The sequence below is a fragment of the Schistocerca gregaria genome, unplaced genomic scaffold (assembly GCF_023897955.1).
Source record: "Schistocerca gregaria isolate iqSchGreg1 unplaced genomic scaffold, iqSchGreg1.2 ptg000691l, whole genome shotgun sequence".
NCBI classification, from domain to species: Eukaryota; Metazoa; Arthropoda; class Insecta; order Orthoptera; family Acrididae; genus Schistocerca; species Schistocerca gregaria.
In genome coordinates this window covers 418,088-436,063 of record NW_026062071.1, presented here as the reverse complement: position 1 = coordinate 436,063, position 17,976 = coordinate 418,088, and the positions used below count along the sequence as shown (strand labels likewise).

At 53.3% G+C, this 17,976-nt stretch overlaps 5 protein-coding genes across 5 annotated transcripts; 2 read left to right on the top strand and 3 right to left on the bottom strand.

The window, feature by feature from the left end:
• Positions 1-54: 54 nt before the first annotated feature.
• LOC126319935 (uncharacterized) lies at positions 55-1,107 on the bottom strand. Its single transcript, XM_049993648.1, has 3 exons — positions 692-1,107; positions 511-573; positions 55-424 (listed from the first exon to the last, which is right to left on the bottom strand). The coding sequence occupies exons 1-3, from the start codon at positions 1,105-1,107 to the stop codon at positions 70-72; spliced, it is 834 nt and encodes a 277-aa protein (XP_049849605.1). The 3' UTR covers positions 55-69.
• Positions 1,108-1,576: 469 nt separating this feature from the next.
• LOC126319936 (uncharacterized) lies at positions 1,577-2,618 on the top strand. Its single transcript, XM_049993649.1, has 5 exons — positions 1,577-1,604; positions 1,744-1,814; positions 1,905-2,148; positions 2,223-2,293; positions 2,357-2,618. Exons 1-5 carry the CDS (start codon positions 1,577-1,579, stop codon positions 2,453-2,455), a joined length of 513 nt encoding a protein of 170 aa, XP_049849606.1. The 3' UTR covers positions 2,456-2,618.
• Positions 2,619-3,696: 1,078 nt separating this feature from the next.
• Positions 3,697-7,331, top strand: LOC126319915 (cullin-4A-like). The gene is made up of 5 exons (XM_049993618.1): positions 3,697-4,380; positions 4,504-4,619; positions 4,697-4,876; positions 4,949-6,754; positions 6,858-7,331. The coding sequence occupies exons 1-5, from the start codon at positions 3,906-3,908 to the stop codon at positions 6,951-6,953; spliced, it is 2,673 nt and encodes an 890-aa protein (XP_049849575.1). The 5' UTR covers positions 3,697-3,905; the 3' UTR covers positions 6,954-7,331.
• LOC126319917 (uncharacterized) lies at positions 7,312-9,879 on the bottom strand. Its single transcript, XM_049993620.1, has one exon. It carries the CDS (start codon positions 9,877-9,879, stop codon positions 7,312-7,314), a length of 2,568 nt encoding a protein of 855 aa, XP_049849577.1.
• A 947-nt stretch (positions 9,880-10,826) lies between these two features.
• LOC126319912 (phospholipid-transporting ATPase ABCA3-like) lies at positions 10,827-17,269 on the bottom strand. Its single transcript, XM_049993614.1, has 3 exons — positions 17,020-17,269; positions 14,954-16,896; positions 10,827-14,883 (listed from the first exon to the last, which is right to left on the bottom strand). Exons 1-3 carry the CDS (start codon positions 17,147-17,149, stop codon positions 11,146-11,148), a joined length of 5,811 nt encoding a protein of 1,936 aa, XP_049849571.1. The 5' UTR covers positions 17,150-17,269; the 3' UTR covers positions 10,827-11,145.
• Between the last annotated feature and the right edge of the window lie 707 nt (positions 17,270-17,976).

The following is a 17,976-nucleotide window of genomic DNA, read 5'->3' as shown; positions in this document are numbered from 1 at the left end:
GTGTGAATGCCACAACTCTATTAAACAAAATGTTTGGATGATATCTTCAAGTCGAGAACATAACCCAAACTAAAGAATGTACCGATTTTCCGCTTTTCCTTTTAACGCATCGGAATGATATACATAATTGATCGTCATGTCCGGAGGTAACTCGAGGGCCTTTTTTAAGTTTTTCCCAATCATTAAGCAGGCGTCCTTGTTCCACGCCTCGCGCGTCCAAATGGCGATCTTGGAGCTCGCCTTGCGGACGCTCACTACCGCGCCGCAAATTTGGTCAGTGTTGCTGTCTAGAACTTCACCAATGCAAGCCAAAACGGTCCAGAGCCATTTTTCGTCTAAATCGGCATATTTAGGCGGGAACTGTACGATCCATTTACCTCCATTCTTGTTGGTCTCATCCTCCCATTTTGGCTCAATGTTGTTGCTGCGGTCCGCCCAGTAAGCGCGCATTTATGAACGTCATCAGCAACCCTGTGGCTTTCGAAATATGAAGGCGCAAAAAACACGCACCGAAACAAATGGTAATCACTGCCTGACTGGAGCTCGCTAGCAGGCTTAATATTATTATACAAACTAAGGCGTGCGAGTCCGAAGTTTCAGGTCGGGCATGCAGTGAAATGTCAATAATTGGGATTATTATTAGGAACAATACTCCTCAAGCAAAAAAATTTTGTACCAATAACTAGCATACCTCCAAAAATCTTCCACAGTGTTGAACGTGTAAATTGTTCTCAAGTGGGATGCCCACGAATTTATAGTAGTTTTGCGCCCTGGATTATCATGCCACCAGGTCCAACTACATTGCAGTGGGTGCTTTGTCTTGAGCTCTGTGTTCGACGCCGCCTTATTGTTGTCAGCTTCAGGAATTTGACTGGCCTTTTCCAAAGGGCTCGCATTCCCTTCGTGACCATCGGTTGAAGGGGTGCCCGGAACTGCGGCTGGTAATTTGATGGTGTTTCCCACACCATCGCTGTTTGCCTCTATACGAAGACTATCCAAGCTTTGGGCCAAAGGAGCTACCTCATCTCTTGACATTCGGTCTGAAAAGGGTAATTTCTCTAAAAAAGTATTTGAGTTTTGGTGTTTGGATATAACAGCTTGGGCCATATGACGTGAAATATTTTTTAAAGTGCGTGTTCTTGTGTAAATTAGAAGGGTTCTAATTTTCTTTGACTGACGCTCGTATCAACAATCAATCGTCCTTTTTCAGTCCGCGCCCCTAGAACTTCGAAAATAATATAGCTATCAAACAAAGATCTGCTTTCCTTGGTAGGACATTTTTGTGAGATAATTTACTGGAATAGCGTGTAGAGAGAGTGCATGCTACCCCGTGATAGAGATATAGAGACATGAAGTAGCCATGTACTGTCTGTCACCTTTGATATGTGACAGCCAAAACGGGCAATGTAATAATGGACATCCTATTGGCTATCCGCAAGCGCATATGCCAAACTTTTTTGTAATTCGTCCACACACATGATGCAGTGTATTAAATTCGTACAGAGTTCGGCCAAACAAAAAAATAAAAATTTTTGAGGCCATTCTCCCTTGTAAAATTGTTCAAATATTCCTAAACATGATCATCTATCAAGATATAATTACAGGTACATTTTCCTCTCTATAACAACTTCACTCCGAATATCGGGGCATTGCCCATATTTTCATAATGCCAAGCTGCGCCTGTTGCGCCTTTGTGCAATGACTTACCGGCCAATTTTATTTTTACCCGGTTTTTTTCTCCAGGCGATGAAGTGTTTTCGGATTCCTATACCAAGAGAGTCGAAGACGATGTCGTTTACGTCGTAGAGACTAAGGTACCTATTTGAGGTCAAATTTTGCTATAAAGGAGTCGTCTTCGAGTCAAAAATAACAACTTGCACACACTTGCTGCTTTTGACTGTAAGGACATCACTGTTACTGAAGGGACATATGTCGACGCGAATGTCGATGAGGATGCAGCAGAAGGGGCCACGTCAGACGCTCTTGACACTATTTCCGAAACTGTCAACAATCTTGAACATGGTTACAACTTGGTAAAAACGATCTTTAACAAAAAAAACTATTTGGCCTATCTAAAAAAATACATGGCCGCCGTCAAGGCTCACTTGGAGAAAACCAATCCAGATCGTGTCAATCCATTTATGCAGGGTAAGCTGATTAGTAGTATAGACATCTTATTCTACCGTAACGTGAGCGTTGTAACTGAAATTTTTCTTATTCAGGTGCGCGAGAATTTACGAAGAAAATCATGAGCAATTTTGACGAGTACACTTTTTACACTACTGAGTCTATGGTATGTTTGCTGCGTGTCCTATTTAGTGGTAAAAACACGATGTTCTGACTAGTTCTTGCTCAGGATCCGGATGGTATTGTTCTATTGAAATTTTGGCCAAATGGAGAGAATACTCCATATTTTTACATTTGGAAAGATGGTCTTACTGAACGTGCTGTCTAGCTTACCAGATCGGTCAAAACAAAATAACTATAAATTTGAGAGCAAAAATTAGATCTGCAAATGGATTTTGTGACGTACTGTTCGTCCTCTTTTTCTTATTTATAAAAGAGACGTGTGCCACGTGTACCTAGTCTTACTTAATAAAGAGAAGGGATATATTTTATTTCGTTTTTTCTTTTTCATTTGCCAAAAATTAGAGCCGCTCAGGTAAGTTGGTCTTTCTGGCACTACCGATCATCTCGTTCTCCTTCTGAAAATACACTCCTGGTTGAACCAATCTATGGGGATAGAACATATCAGCAACTGTAATCGTATATCTCAAGAGCAAAGGTAATCGGTTAGAATTAGGATTCTTTCTTGTACACAGCATACGTGACAAACTGCTTCAGCAACTACCGGACCTGTTCAAGCCATGCATGAGGGTTTTGGTTTATACATTATGGTCTACGCGAACAGACCATGCCCAGCACTGCAATTTCTTACGTTCTGAGGAAGTTTTGGGCAAAGTTCGGTTTAAAAGCAAGTCAGATTTAAAGTCTTTAATTTTTCTCATAAATAGAACTACTTTACACAAAAATGCGTTTATTTTTGGTGCTCCTTTGTATTCGTGGAACACTTTTTCCTTGTTTATAATCCTTAAATTCAGTTATTCTGTGGGCCGCTCTGACTTTAGCAGTCAGTTGTACATTGTGAGGCCTTCTAACTCTCCAGCACCGATGTTACGAGGTGCATTTTAGCATTTCTGCGGTCTCATCGTAGCTTCTGCTAAGGCGAGGCCTGATACAGCCGCCGTCGAACGATCTGAATGAAACCCTACGTTCATTTTCGAATCAGTCGTCAAGTTGTCTCCACACTTTCGCAGGCTTGCACGACTTTTCTTGACATGACTATGTCTTATCCCGGTGTGCACAGTTTGAGTAGGGCTAGCCCCTTGCGGCGTGCTTTTGCGAAAACGTGCTTTTGTACAGCCCAATGCGCTGGCTCAGTGTATTCTCACCTTCTAAACCCGTACACTTTTTGCATGTTGAATTCTATGACAAAAAAAAACTTGCTTATCGTTTTTTGCGCCTCATCGAGCCTCAACGTTTTCGAAATCGCGGTTGGCTAAGTACGGGAAGGCTAGCAGGAGGGGACAGGAAAAGGACGGGGGCACTGTGCAATTTACGTTCAATCTGCCAAACCTGTAAACATATTGTCATCTCCTTGATAATTTGGGTTAAAAATATTTTTAGCGGTTCTACATTTGTGTCTAAAATAGACCGTCTTACACATAGTTTTGTCACCTTCGGTGCTTATCCTTCCTTCGTACGGGGATTTTCTCTTCCCCCGTTTGCATTACTTTCTCTAGCGCCGCTCAACAGGGTGGGTTATTTGCCACTATTAAACCAGAACCAAATACTCGTGGTGTGCGTGGGACGATAAAGCACATCATACATACTGCCTCAGAGACATGTTACGACGTGCCAACAATGATAACCTGAAGAAACGAAGAGAGCCCTCGTCCGGCGAAATGAACGGAATTGCCTCCACAATCAGCGATGCACATTCCTTCAGCCCTAGTGAATGTGTATCAATCAAAAAACCCCACATAGAGGCCACTGACAATGAAGAGACAGACCGTGCGCAAAACAGCTACTCGTTGAGCCTTGCGAACAATACGAATTCGGAGCAATGTGCCAAGTCCAAGTCGGAGTCTCTGGGATGCTATAATTCTTGTCGTGAAAGCGAGATGGTATCGGATGATTCTGACGAGGAAAAAAAGCAGCTGCTTGGATCTGTCAATTCTAAAAATACGTCCTCCTCTCCGTCGTTTTTGCGCGCAAGTTGTGGCGACGTAACTCCTAATTCAAGGGCACGCAGCCGCCTATGCTTAAGGACTGCTTCTCAAAAGCAGATAAAAAGGCTTGTTTTGAAGTCACCTCTAAGTACGCATACGATGAAGTGCATGGACCCTACCTGGTTGCGTACACGGGTGTATTGTGTTTCCCATTTTCACGTAACTCACTCTTTTTGATTCGCGAATCGAATTTCTTGCTGCCTGCTTTCAGACCCTCCTACGATTCCGCATGACTTTCAGGAGCAGATATGGGCCAGGTTGAAGGCAGCCATTCACGCGATACACGCGCGTAGAAAGGTCGAGTACTCCCTCGAGGGGCTGTATGCTGTACGTGCGTTGAACAGGCAGAGCCGGTTTTGGTGAGGGCGTGTACGCTCTGAACTGACGTTTTGATTTTTCGGAAGGGCGTTGAGGACATTTGCAGCCAGAATCTCTCCGAGGATCTCTATAATCACCTGATTGAGGAGCTCGACGCTCACTTAAAGAGCGAGCAAAGCAGGCTGATCTCAGAGACGGCCGGATTGGACTCGGTTCAATTCTTGCGCGTTATCAACAAAACCTGGCAAGACCATTGCGAACAGACGGTCCGTGAAAAAAATGCGTTTCCTAGGTGGTTTCGAAATTTGGACGAGGAGCTGACTCTCTCTTGCTTATAGATTTTAATTAGAAGCATTTTCTTGACGCTTGACCGTCGCTACGCTTGTGCCTCTACGACCATTCATCCAATTTGGGATGTCGGCCTTAGCTTGTTTCGCCAACACGTCATCACGCTCGCTAACGTTCAACTGCACATTCAACAGGGCCTGTTGGAAATGATCGAGCGCGAGCGAAACGCCGAGCTTGTCGACCGGTCCCTGCTGAAGAATATTATAAGAATGTACATTTCTCTGGGTTTGTACAAAGAGTTCGAGGCGCCCTTTATGGAGGCCACCGAGGTCTATTACAAAGCTGAGTCCATGCGCTACATACAGGAGTTGGGGATGGGTGATTACCTGCTCAGAGTGGAGAGTCGCCTTGCGGAGGAGGCCGACCGGGTCAAGTTGTACTTGGACCCGCTTACTAGCGATCCGTTGATCGCGGTGGTTGAAACGACGATGATTACCGAAAAGCTGGACCACATTCTGAACGAGGGGTTCGTGAAGCTGTTCAACGAGGACAGCAAGGACGACATTACCAGGATGTACGTCCTGTTGGGTCGAATCAACGCCCACAAGCAAATGCGTATTACTTGGAACAAATGTATTAAGGATTATGGGTCCGCGCTCGTTCAAGATACGGGCAAGGATGACGTGTTGATTGACGAGTTGCTGGCGTTCAAGGTCAAGTTGGAGTCGATTCTGAATACGTGTTTTGAGAAAAACAGCGACTTTGCATACAGTTTGAAGGAGGCGTTTGAGTTTGCCATCAATTCCCGCCAGAATGTGCCCTCAGAGCTGTTGGCGAAGTTTTTGGATAAGAAGTTGAAGTCGACTATGTCGGACTCCGAGCTCGAGGGGCTGCTGGCTGACGTGATTCACCTGTTTCGATACCTCAACAGCAAGGATGTGTTTGAGGCATTTGCGCGAAGGGATCTTGCCAAGCGTTTGCTACTGCAGAAGAATCTCCACACAGACGCTGAGAAATCGCTGATTATGTCGTTGAAGTCCGAGTGCGGTGCACTGTTTACGTCCAAGATGGAGGGCATGTTGAAGGATATCGACCTTTCCAAGGAGTTGAGTCGGGAGTTTTCGCAGTACTTGGTGGAGCAAGACTTGCCGCCTTCGATTTCCAAGATAGACACCACCATCAACATTTTGACGACTGGTCACTGGCCGTCCTACAACCCGATCCAGGTCAATTTGCCTCCTGAATTCACCCAACTCGAGCAGGCGTTCACGAGTTTTTACGAGAAGCGGTTTTCCGGGCGTTATTTGATTTGGCTGAACACGCATTGCCACACGACGCTCAAGTCTAGGTTTTCGGGAGGGCAGCGAGAGCTTTCGGTCTCTCTGTTTCAGACCGTCATCTGCTTGTTGTTCAACGACGTGGACGCGCTTTCTTACGAGAGCATCAAGGCGAGCGTGGGGCTCGCCGACGAGGACGAGCTGAAGCGCACGTTGCTGTCTCTGTGCTTGGGCAAGCACAGGCTTTTGATTCGCAAGCCCGCTTCGAGCGAGAAGTCTGGCGACGAGCGCGGTGAAAGGGTGGCGTCGAGGTCGTTGGAGCAGCTGATGAGGGAGATTAGGCCGTCCGACATGTTCGTCTTCAACAAGAACTTCACGAGCAAAATGATCAGAATCAAGATAAATCAGATACAGTTAAAGGAAACAAAAGTTGAACAAGAGAAGACGCAAGAGGGCGTCATTCAAAACAGACTTTATCAAACGGACGCTGCCATAGTGAGGATTATGAAGGCGAGGAAGACGCTGAGCCACAACCAGCTCATTTCGGAGCTGGTGAGCGTGTTAAAATTTCCCACTCAGGTACGTCGTTGCACACAAGGGTTTTTTTTTTTTTTCCCTTTGTGGTGGGGGGGGGGGGGTTCGCTCTTTTTTCGCGTGACTGATCGCTTTTTTCGCGCGCTAGGCACCGGACTTGAAGAAGAGGATTGAAGTCTTAATAGAACAGGAGTACATATCTCGGGACCCGCAAGATCCGACGGTTTACAACTACGTTTCCTAGCGGTCGCGCGCCGGATGCGCGCGTTTCTACTCTCATTCCCGTGTAAATAAACTGCAACAGTTGCTAGATGAGCAGAGACGGAGGCGCACACGTTTCGGAAGAAGGTGATGCGCAGTGCGAGGCGCGGGCGGGACAGAGCGCGCGGTGACACGGGGGCTCGGCCGCATTGGGGCGCACTCTCGGGGGAGAGGCGTTCGGACGTGAGTGCCTTTCGGTGCTTTTCGGACGCGGAAGGAAGAGAGTGGAGGCCTCGCTCGCCGGTTGAGAGGACGGCGGCGATGTGAGAATAAAAGGGAAGGCGCGCTTTGCGACTCGAAGGGTGTCTCTCTTGGAGTGTTGTGGGGCGCTTCTCTCTGGGTCAGCTTCTCCTCGACAGCAGATCGACGGGTATCATTTTTTGTTCTTTGATTGTCATTGGTTGGAAGTACGACGTGTCTTCGATGTCCCTGAGGATTGGGACGAATGGTGGCGTGTGGGAGTAGAGGTTGTCCCATGAGATGTTTTTGAAGTAGGGGTGGTGCTTGAAGTTCTCGATGCCCCTGAGCTTTGCGCGAGACTCGAACTTGCACAGCAGGATGGTGATGAGGTCGAGAGACTCTGGAGACAGAGATTGGTCGCACTGCCTTAGAACTTCTGGGAGTTTGGTTTCCCAGTGGCCGATGTTGTAGAAGACGCCTTCGACCGTGTCGGCGAAGAAGGGTGGGACGCCCATGGTGAGTTCGAAGAACAGGCAGCCGATGCTCCACCAGTCGATTTCGCAGCCGTAGCCGTTTTTGGCTAGGACTTCGGGAGACATGTAGTCTGGAGAGCCGACGATTGAGTAGGCCATGACTCTCCTTTGCTGCGGAGTGAGTGGGTTGGGGGAGAGGGGGGATTTGCGCGGGGTCGAGTCGCGGTGATATTTTCCGGATGGCGAGCTGGTCGCCGGAGGCGGAGTGTGAGGTGGGGGCGTCTTTGCCAGCGCTGGGTGATGGGTGGGCGCCGAGTCCGGGCCGCGTGGCGCGACGGGGTCTGCGTTGGAGGTCGATTGCGCAGAGGCGGCGGCGGTTCTGGTGCGCTTGAATTTCGAGTAAAGGTTGTCCGTGTTCAACACGTCAAGTTGCTGTTCGCCCAACAGGATGCTGCTCGTGGCCGAGTGGTCATCACGCTTGAAGTGCGGCGTCAAGTTGGCGCCGTAGTAGGGCTGCGGGTTTTCCTTCGAGAGGCCGAAGTCCGCGAGTACGAGGTGGCCGTTTTTGTCGATGAGGAAGTTGTCCGGTTTCAGGTCGCGGTGGATGTATCCCAGCTTGTGCAGAGCGTCGACGCTGTAGATGACCTCGGCCATGTACAACCGAGCGTCTTGTTCGTCTAGGGCGCCCACGACGTTGAGGAGCGTTCTCAGGTCGCCGCCCGGACAGTACTTCATGGCGAAGTAGACGTAGTGCTCCGACTCGAACGAGTAGTAGAGGCTCAGCAGAAACGGCGTTTGACAGCTCTTGGAGAGGACCGCGTGTTCGTTGAAGAGTTGTTGCTTTTTCTTGGCCACCGAGAGTCTTTTGTCCAGCACTTTCAGAGCCATCATCTTCTTGCTGCGTATGTACTCTGCGAGGTAGACTTCGCCGAAGCCGCCCTTGCCGATCAGTTTGATGATCCTGAAGTCGCTGAGGCCGACCTTAGGGGGGGAGATGGACGTGGGCGTCGGCGGTCTCTTGAGCGCGCTGGTAGATTGCCGCCGGCATTTGGACGCGCTCTTCGTCCAGCGGACCTCGACGGGGGTTCGAGTTTTTGAGCGGGAGTGGTGGTTCGCGCGTTCCGCCGCGTCTGCGCTCTTCACCGGCGGCGTTTTGGGGGTGGTGGGTCTCTTCCTCGGCAAGCACCGCTCCGCGCCGAGCGCCCTTGGTGCGGAATGCCGTCGCAGCGGAGCGGGTCGCGGCTGGTCCTCCGCCGTGGCGAGGGGGGGACAGAGCGCGTGCATCGCGAGCCGTTTTCTGACGTAACAGTCCAAAAAACTCGCGATCGCGTTCGTGACTGAGCGCCGCGTTCGTCCGGCCGTCGTGGACAGCACGAGCCGCAACCGTGCGCCGTCCGGCGCCGCCTCGCGCGTCCTCCTTACTTGAGGCGTCCCCTCGAGTGCCCGTTGAAGCAGCAGGACGAGAGTCGGACTCAGCTTGCCGATGATCTTCTTCGCGTACCTTCTGCTCTTTTTGTGGCGCTCGTCGCCCCTCGCAACCCGTGTCACCGTCACGTCTTGATCCGCACGCGCGAGCACCGCGTTCTCGCTCCCGCCGCCCTTCTCCGCGGTGGGCGGCAGTCCGTTCGGACGACGCGATCTCCCCGTCGGACCGCATTTTGCCGCTTTTTTCCTGCTTTCTCCTCCGTCTCGCCCCTTTTCCTTAGACTTCCGCAAGAGCGCCCCCTCGGCGCCGTCGGGACTCCCCCTCCCCCTCGACGACGCCCGGGGGCCGCTTCCGGGCTCGGTCGCCGGCTCGTGCTCCCGGTCGGGCGGCGACCGCGCCTCCCCCGTTCGTCGCTTCCCGCTGCCCTTCCGAGTCCGAGCGCGAGTCGCGCTCGGCGGCGTCTTCGCCGTCGTCTTCTTCAGCTCGCCGGCGCGCTCGGCCCTCCGGATCTTGGCCGACCGCGCGCACCCCTCGCGGTCGTCCGCGGGGCGCGTGTCCAAGTCCAGCGCGCCCCTCGTCGCCTCGGACAAGGCGCGACCGCTCCGGCGGCGCGAGAGGCCCTTTTTCTGAAAACCTGTCAAAGAAGAGCCACGCTTCATTTTCTGCAAAAAACAGCCCAACGCCGACCTCGGCACTCGCGACTGCTCCGCGGACTCGCCCGCCGCCAGGTCTCGGACGTCCAGCGTCGCCTCGTCCGCCTCCAACTGCCTAAACCTGGACCCAGGAGCCTTCAACCCAAAGCACTTGAACGTCTTCTTGATGTCGAACATCTCTTTCCAACGTCCGCGTAAACGACGCTCTTCTCTCGCCAAAGCCACGCTGCAACCTCTGTCTCCCCCCAATTCAACGAGGACTGCCGCCCCCTCCGTGACCAAAAACTGCTCGTTCCGTTGTTCGAATGCGCGCGCGTCGAGGACAGGAAAGTAGTCGTCTTGTCCCGCTGTCCATTTCCACTGGCCTCTGTGTATGGGGACGCGCCGCGCGTGACAGAAACGTCGTAGCCTTCTCCGCTTCGCCGCTCCCTCTTTGGCAGAATCAATGGGCAGCGTCTGCGCTCCGATGTTCCCCCCTTGTCGACGCCGAAGAAACGCGAATGCGAAAGGAATTTGCAAAACGTCAAAAGTTCAACCCGCAAGCTACAAATGCAGATAACATCCGGCCCAATGCTCGAATGTTTGCATAGTCAGCGCGAATGTTCGAGAAATAACGCCGAGCGTGTCGGTGCTGCGTAGCGGGTTTCCCTAAATGATTGGTACGGCCGCGTATTACTTTTTAAGAATTACTGCAAACTTACAATTTTCTGACAAATTTGTGTGTTCACATGTTTTTTGTTCGTCTCCGCTTGTCATTGCGATTTGCGTCGGCTCTCCCGCGCACCCCCGCGTCCGAGGCCCGGTTCCGACGCGGTGGCGGCTGGCCGGCGGCGCGAGGGCCGATTGCCGGCGAGCGTCGGGGCCGACTGGGCGCGCGCCGCGCGCTCGGTTTTGCTGTCGCTGGGTGCGTTTTGTTTTCTGCGCGGCCACGCCGCTTCGAGGGGCCCCAGGGGGATGCGAGAGGGCGGAGACGCGCCGGAGTCGGGCGGGTCTCGCCGGCTACAGCGCTTTCCGCAGACCGCGAGGAAAGTGCGTTTTGCGTTTCACAAATGGTGGAAGGGGGGGATTTGTGTTTAACGCAAAGACAGAGTTGGCCGCTTTTGGGGTGCTCTCCTCGATTCGGGGGTCCAGCACGGAGGGGTCGCCCGTCTTTCTGGATTGGGGAGGCGGTCGACGGCCGGCCGAGTTCACGCGGGCGAGAGGAGAGAGCGCGTCGGAGGAGGAGGGGCCCGAGCCTCTGGCGACGGCGGAGGGGCGGGGGACTGATGCGGCGCAGCTCGCGTCAAATCTCTGTCGCGTTTGGATGGCGCGCCGCGCGCGATGGGAACGCGATTGCACGTTCGAGACAAACGCGCGTCGCGTGAAAAAAAAAAAAGAAGAGGAACTTTGTGTTTATTTTGTCGCCTGCGCCCGAGAGGCGGCGCGTCGGATAGAAAGGGCGCCTCAGACCTCGGGGCCGGCGACATGGTCGTTTCCGCTGCGGACGTGGGCGATGATCTGCTCGAAGGCGCACTCGAGTCCTGGCTGAGAGAGCCCCCAGTCTTCGATGCCGGAGGACGGTTGGCCGGACGCCTCGAGCATGATTCGAAAGACGAGAGAGACGGGTTGAGAGGGGGGCACGTAGTATTCGGTTATGTTCGAGAATTTGGACTTGAGGACGGAGGAGGGCATGTGCCGTTTGATGAAGTTGGCGCCATCTTGTTGGTTGGAGAAGACGACTCGGACGTGGCAGCCTCGGTTGTAGAGGTCTTTGACGTACTGGGGGTCTCCGTAGCACCAGAGTGATCCCTGCGCCATGATGCCGATTTTGTCGCAGAGGGCGTCGGCCTCGTCCATGGAGTGGGTGGTGATGAGGGTGGTGCGTCCGCGCTTGTTGTGTTGGACGATGTTCCAGAGCTGGCGTCTGTTCATGACGTCGAGTCCGCAGGAGGGTTCGTCGAGGAAGATGACGTAGCTGTTGGCGCAGATGGCGATGGAGAGGGAGAGCCGGCGTTTCATGCCGCCGCTGAGCTTGGAGCTCCGTCGGTGCCGGAAGTGGTAGAGTCCGACGTCCCAGAGGAATTTTTTGACGTATTTGCGGGACTTGAGTGGGTGGACGCCGCCGAGTCTGGCGTAGAATTCGAGGTGTTCTTGGACAGTGAGTTCGCCCCAGAGGACGTCTTGCTGCGGACAGTAGCCGATGCACTTGAGGGCCTTGGAGAGTTGGGAGGAGGTGTCGAAGCCGCAGATGTAGGCGGTGCCGCTAGTGACGGGGATGGTGCCGGTGAGCATGGAGAGGAGGGTGGACTTTCCGGCGCCGTTTTCGCCGAGGAGTCCGAAGCAGGTGGAGAGGGGCGCGTGGAGGTAGAACTCCTTTACGGCGACTTTTCCGCCGGGGTATTTTTTGCTGAGTCCCCGGACGATGAGGGGGCAGTCGTGGAGTGGGTCGTCGGTGGAACGGCGGTCGTGGGCGTACTGGGACACGAGTGCCTTCTCGTTCTCGACGTCTTGGAGCCCGAGGTGGACGGGAGAGTTCGGGCTTGCGTCGGCGGGAGGCGGCGGTTGCGCGGTGGGCGAGTTCGGGGAGGGGCGCAGGCGGCGCGCGAGCAGGCGGGGCGCGGCGGTGACGCGTCTCCAGAGGCGGAGGACGAGGTGGTGCGGGTAGCTGAACTCTCCGGTAAAGAGCGCGAGCGAGACGGAGAACAGGACGGCGTAAAACAACGCGCAGAGGTAGAGGGAGGCGATGCTGCGGACGAACTCGGCGGGCGCGGCGGAGAGGCTCCACGCCTCTCCGAAGGGGTGTCGCCCGTAGTAGTCGATGATGTCGAGACACCTGAGGAAGCCGGTTTGGGGCCAGAAGTAGAGCCAGAACGGGAGCGGCCGTCGGTGCGCCTTCATGGGCTCGTATATGCCCACGACGACCGAGTCGACGATCGTGGTGACCAGGAAGCAGATGCCGATGCCCACTGCGCCGGCGACGGCGGTGGAGCGGATGAAGGTGGAAATGAAGAAGGCGAAGGAGAGCAGGGAGAGGCCCCAGCCCAGCAGGATGAGGAGGTGCGCGGGAACGGCGTAGACGACGAAATAGATGTTGGCGCTGACGGCGAACACCACGAACAGCAGCACGGACGCGGCGTAGAGAGCACCCCACATGGCAGCGGCGTTGAGGTAGTAGTAGGTCGGCGAGAGTCCGTGTATGCGCATCATCTTCTTCGTTCGGTCGCAATTGTCTCTGACGAGCCCGTAGAGCGCCAGCGGGATGAAGATGGAGAAGGCGTACGGGAAGACGCTCATGCTGAAGATGCTGGCTATCATCTTCTCGATGGGGTTGTTGTCGGGCACCGACCCGCTGTCCAGGAAGGCTATTGGCGACTTGACCACGGTGTAGGTGTGCGTGGGGTCGAGGGCCTTGGAGACGAAGACCCGGTAAAGTCTGAGGTGGATGGCGAAGTCCTGCATGCGCAAAGCCGCGTTGAGTATGTGGAAGTAGTCGCTGGTGACGTTGTCGATGTATTGACAGACCAGAAGCGCGTCTTTCCGGATGTACCGGTTGAGCAGGTCGTTGTGCGAGTCGAAGTAGTCGTTGGTCATCAACGTGATGTTCATTTTGGCCTTCGGCGAGTGCACGTCGCGCGCGTCGACGGAGAGCTCGTGAAACCTGGCGATTCGGTAGTGCTCGGACACCGAAGACAGGTTGACGAACTCTCCGCTCAGCATCTGAGTGCTGGCCAGCCTGCTTCTCGCCTGCGCGTTGAGGAGGGCCTTTCTGAGGAGCTGCTCGTCGCTCTTGTTCGTCAGCTCGGGCACGGGATAGTCCTCCAAGCTCCTCGTCGGTTCCGGTTCGCACCATATTTCGTCCATGGAGGTGTAGAACCCGGTCCACTTGTTGTCTTTGAAGTACTTCCCGGAGCGGTCAAATCCGAGCGACTGAGGACTCACTCCCCGGTCGCACGCCACGTAATGGCGGAAGTCGTGGTTCACGCTGCACAGCTCGGTGCGCGGACTAGAGAACCATTGAAAGTTTATCTTCGACATGGCCGAAAGGGGCTTCTTGCCGTCGTAGGAGTCGGGGTATTCCGACCTCAAATAGCTCTGCACCAGCAAGAACATAGCCAAGATCACGACGGGCGACAAGACGCTGAAAATGGTCGAGTATCTACTTCGACGGAGCTGCAATTTCCAACTCAGGCTAAATAACGCCGACAACGGGTACGACTTCATCTTTTTGCCCACGGGCACTTCGTCCTTGCCAATCTCCGCGTCGAACTTGTTTAACTTCTTCTGCGGCGCCCCCAACTCCTGAAGCTCCCTCGCCGCACTCTCCTTTTTCGATCGCTTCGAACTCTTGTCGTACACTCTGTCCAACTTGCACTTATCGGCGATCGACATGAACACCGACTCCAACGACGACTGGCTCACGCCCCACGCCCTCACGTTCTTGTCCTCTTCCAGCTGCGACAGCAACTCGGGCACGCGCTCGATGTCGCTCTTCTTCACGTCCATCTCCAGCCGCGTTCCGTCCTCGTTGCGCTCCCTGACCTCGAGATACGGGTGCTCCCCTCGGTACTTCTCCGCCTCCGCGCTGCCCGTCCCCTCCTTCAGGCACGCCGCCACCTGGTACCCGTACCCGAACTCGCTCTTCAAGCCCAGCACCGTCCCAATCGCCTCGAACCGACCGTTCACCATCACGCCCACCCGGTCGCTCAGCAGCTCGGCCTCCATCATGTTGTGCGTCACCAACACGATCGTCACCCGGCCCTTCAGCGACTGCAGCGCCCGCCACAAGCGCTTGTAGTTCTCCGGGTCCAGTCCGCTCGACGGCTCGTCCAAGAACAAAATCTGCGGGTCCCCCGTACAACTGATCGCGAAGCTCAGCCGACGCTTCATCCCGCCGCTGAACGAGTCGGCCCGCTGGTTGGCAACCTCCTCCAAGTCCAGCTGCCTCAACAACTCCATTCCCCGGTCCCTCAGCTCCCCCTTCTCGCTCACGCCACGAACTTGGTGAAACAGGTCCAGGTGCTCCAGCGCCGTCAACTCCGGCCAGAAAACGTCATACTGCAGGCAGCACCCTATCATGTCGCGCACCATCTGCTGGTTCTCGCGCAAGTCGTGGCCGAAGTAGCTCACGTATCCGGCCGTCATCGAGGACTGGCAGCTCAGGACCGAGAACAGCGTCGTCTTTCCCGCGCCGTTGTGACCGAGCTGTCAAAAAGGAAAAAAAAAAAACGGTCAGACTCTTTTGTGTCCTGTCAAGAGAGGCGCGCGTACGTACGATCGTGAAGAACTCGCCTTTCTCGATCGAAAGGGACAGGTGGTCGACGGCGGTGAACTCGGACCGACCGCTTCTGGCATACCAGGGCTTGTACACCTTGGTGACGTCGATGGCGTTGATGGCGATGTCCTTTTCCGCGCCCGACCGAGCCGCCTCGACCGCGCGTTTGCGCTCGGCCTCGACGCGCGGATCGATCGAGTCGCGCGAATCCGGAGCCCGCGCCTCGAAGACGGGCGTGTCGGTCGGTGCGGAGCGCCTCTTGCGTCGGACGCCCCAGTAGTTGGGCGTGAGGAAGAAGTAGAAGGGCGGCCTCTTCCCGCCGGAGTCGAACAAGATGGTGTCGAAGTACCAGAAGAGGACCAGCGAGACCAGTGCAATGAGCCACAGGCTGAGGTAGATGTAGAGGAAAAGTGGGTAATAAGGGGGCAGCCTCTCGTTGCTGTAGGTGAAAGAGGAGAAGTTCATCCCGACGGAGTCCGGTTTGACGCCCCTTCTAGCCGAAGAGGTGGTAAAGAACAAAACGGAGTCATAGATGAGCGCGGAGATGCCGAAAGGGATCGCGTTGATAAAGATCCTGAAGAAAGCGGTCGCAACGCTGGGCGAGGTGTAAATTGTCTGCACCAGAAACCCTTCGTTGATGGTGAGGGCGGACTGCAACAACGTGCTGAGCATGGTGAATACGTAGATCATAGTCAGGGACGTGCTTGGACGCCTGACGAAGGTGGATACGAAGAGCGCGAAGCACCCCGCGGAGATACTGAGCGTGGCATAGACAATCGCCATGGTCAAAAAGTTAGACTTGCGGAACTCGTCAAGTGGCAAGGCCGTGCCAGCGGCGCACATGACGAGGGCAGAGAGGACGGACACAACGAAGATGTAGACGATCCAGGATATGAAGTAAGCCGTTCTGGTCAAGCCCGCTTGGTGGAGGCTCTTGCGCAGCAGGACGTGCTTCTCCCAGGTCAGACCGGACAAGACGTTCGAGAAGATCAACACGGAGACGAGACTATAGAGGATAGCGGAGGCAATCTGAGAAAAACCGGAAATGGCGAAAGAACTGATGGGCGACGGATATCCGGTATGCTTAATGTTGTACTGGATTCCAGACGGATCGATGTCATTGTCGATGAAGTACTGGTAGAAGCTGTAGTTTTCAACGGAGTAGACGACAGCTTGGACGAAAGGAATGTCAGAAACGTTGGTGTGGTAATATATCTCGTACCAAACGTTTGGGGGCGTTATCTCGTTACTGAAGAACGAGATATCCCTGTAAGAAATTTTTATGACCTTCTGTGTGTCGAGAGGCTGTTCGGTCGAGCCCGTCTCGTCGGGTGGAACATCGTATTCGGTCGAGTCCGTCTCGTCGAGCGGGACGTCGTATTCGGTCGGGCTCGTCTGACTAATTGGAGTAGCACTGCCCGGCGAATCCTGCTTGTTAAACTTGGCTGTGTTCGAAGGTTCAGAAGCTTCCTGCTTCAGGCTTGAGAAACGCGCCCAACCTTCTGGAAGATTGAAGTTGGCACCAGCTCGCGATGCAGTATTTGAATCCGAGGGTTCTGGCCGATGTTGCACTGGTTCCTGAGGACTCAAAAGATAATCCTTTGGTTTACTAGTGCCGTATATGTGATCAGTGTGAAACACGACTACGCCCTGATAGGTCTCTGTACGAGCCAGAATTTGGCTGACCGTGTCACGGTATTGGAGGTCATCTTTGTTCAGGTTGAAGCCCTTGAAGGTAGCAAAGTCCAGGTTAGACGCCGCAGCCAATTTCTTCATCATGTTTTCCACCCATGGTACGTTCGCAGGTATATACAACAAATTGTAGCATGGGGTCTCACTGTCGCCTATTTTCGAACAATAGTCCGGAATCGTAGTTATACGGGGGTAGACTTCCACTTCTATATTCCCCTGATAGATTATACGATCGAACGTCACGTTAACCACTGCGCAACAAATCCGTTTTCTCGGGGTTAGTCACCGCTTCACGCTCCTACCTTTAGGTCAGGCCATCCACGGGTACGCCCCTCAGCAACGAGAAGAGGGCAGACCCAAAGACGCATGCGTACCATAGTTAATAAGAACAACTAAAACAGGAAACAGAATAAGCTTTATAAGAGAAAAATTTCTGTAGCAAATTTGAAATCGTTTTGTGCACAGTAATTTGCACTGTAGCCAAGAGCTCGACTTTTTGTTCATGCCTGATCAGAATAGACGCCAGGAATTTTTCAGTTTGCTCTGCCTAGAACGCTCACGCAAAGGTGCGAATCAATCTTGTGACTGTTCTGGTCAAGCCAGGGTATTGACGAGATATCAACTGAAAAGTTTTCACGTAGAGAATAAAAATAATAGATTTTTTAAAAATGCGTTTTTCTCACTCTCAAGGCGCTCCTGCGCTTCGGAAATTAGTCTGATGACAGCACCGTTTTCTGTAAATAGCGCCTAGCTGCTCGTGACCAGCTACTTGGTATTGTTTGAAACCTTCGCTGTTTAAATCAGAGCATTTTTGTTAGCGGTGTTGACGTTATAGAGCTTCAAGAAATACGTTCTCACAGCCGCTGCCAACGGCTGCAGCCTTATTTTGAAGCAGCGGGGTCCCCCTATCTTAGCGCACCGTTACATTCTTGTTGCCGAAATGTCCAGGTCGCGAGCAAATCCGTCACACTTGCTCGAAAATTGCAACAACAGAGGTGCATGAATGTTGAGAGTAGATTTGTCATTTTTTGCTGCACCTCTAAATACGTACGACTTATTGGAGAACCTGCAAAAAGTAATCCAGAGAGAATTCTCACCAACCAGATCTGGACACGGACCAAATGCAAGCGTGTTTGGATCGCACCCGGTCTCTACCTGGATTTATTGACCGAACATCAAACCTAGCTGAATCAAAAAAACATGTAGGTATTAGGACACACATTTTTCTATTTGTACGAATTTCTCTTTTGGTCTGAATTGAGATCTCTTCTTAACTCAAAAGTATCTCAGACCTTAGCCAGATGACACCGTTGATGAAGGCTGATTTTTTT

Coding starts and splice junctions, on each gene's coding strand:
- LOC126319935 (XM_049993648.1), bottom strand. CDS start 1,107: ATGGCCCAAGCTGTTATATCCAAACACCAAAACTCAAATACTTTTTTA. Junction 574..691: donor ACTGTGGAAGATTTTTGGAG/GTATGCTAGTTA, acceptor CGCACGCCTTAG/TTTGTATAATAATATTAAGC. Junction 425..510: donor AGTGATTACCATTTGTTTCG/GTGCGTGTTTTT, acceptor GGCGGACCGCAG/CAACAACATTGAGCCAAAAT.
- LOC126319936 (XM_049993649.1), top strand. CDS start 1,577: ATGATCATCTATCAAGATATAATTACAG. Junction 1,605..1,743: donor CTATCAAGATATAATTACAG/GTACATTTTCCT, acceptor TTTTTTCTCCAG/GCGATGAAGTGTTTTCGGAT. Junction 2,294..2,356: donor TTTACACTACTGAGTCTATG/GTATGTTTGCTG, acceptor GTTCTTGCTCAG/GATCCGGATGGTATTGTTCT.
- LOC126319915 (XM_049993618.1), top strand. CDS start 3,906: ATGTTACGACGTGCCAACAATGATAACCTGAAGAAACGAAGAGAGCCC. Junction 4,877..4,948: donor AAGACCATTGCGAACAGACG/GTCCGTGAAAAA, acceptor TCTTGCTTATAG/ATTTTAATTAGAAGCATTTT. Junction 6,755..6,857: donor TGTTAAAATTTCCCACTCAG/GTACGTCGTTGC, acceptor TTCGCGCGCTAG/GCACCGGACTTGAAGAAGAG.
- LOC126319917 (XM_049993620.1), bottom strand. CDS start 9,879: ATGTTCGACATCAAGAAGACGTTCAAGTGCTTTGGGTTGAAGGCTCCT.
- LOC126319912 (XM_049993614.1), bottom strand. CDS start 17,149: ATGAACAAAAAGTCGAGCTCTTGGCTACAGTGCAAATTACTGTGCACA. Junction 16,897..17,019: donor AGTTGTTCTTATTAACTATG/GTACGCATGCGT, acceptor TTTGTTGCGCAG/TGGTTAACGTGACGTTCGAT. Junction 14,884..14,953: donor AAGGCGAGTTCTTCACGATC/GTACGTACGCGC, acceptor CCTTTTTGACAG/CTCGGTCACAACGGCGCGGG.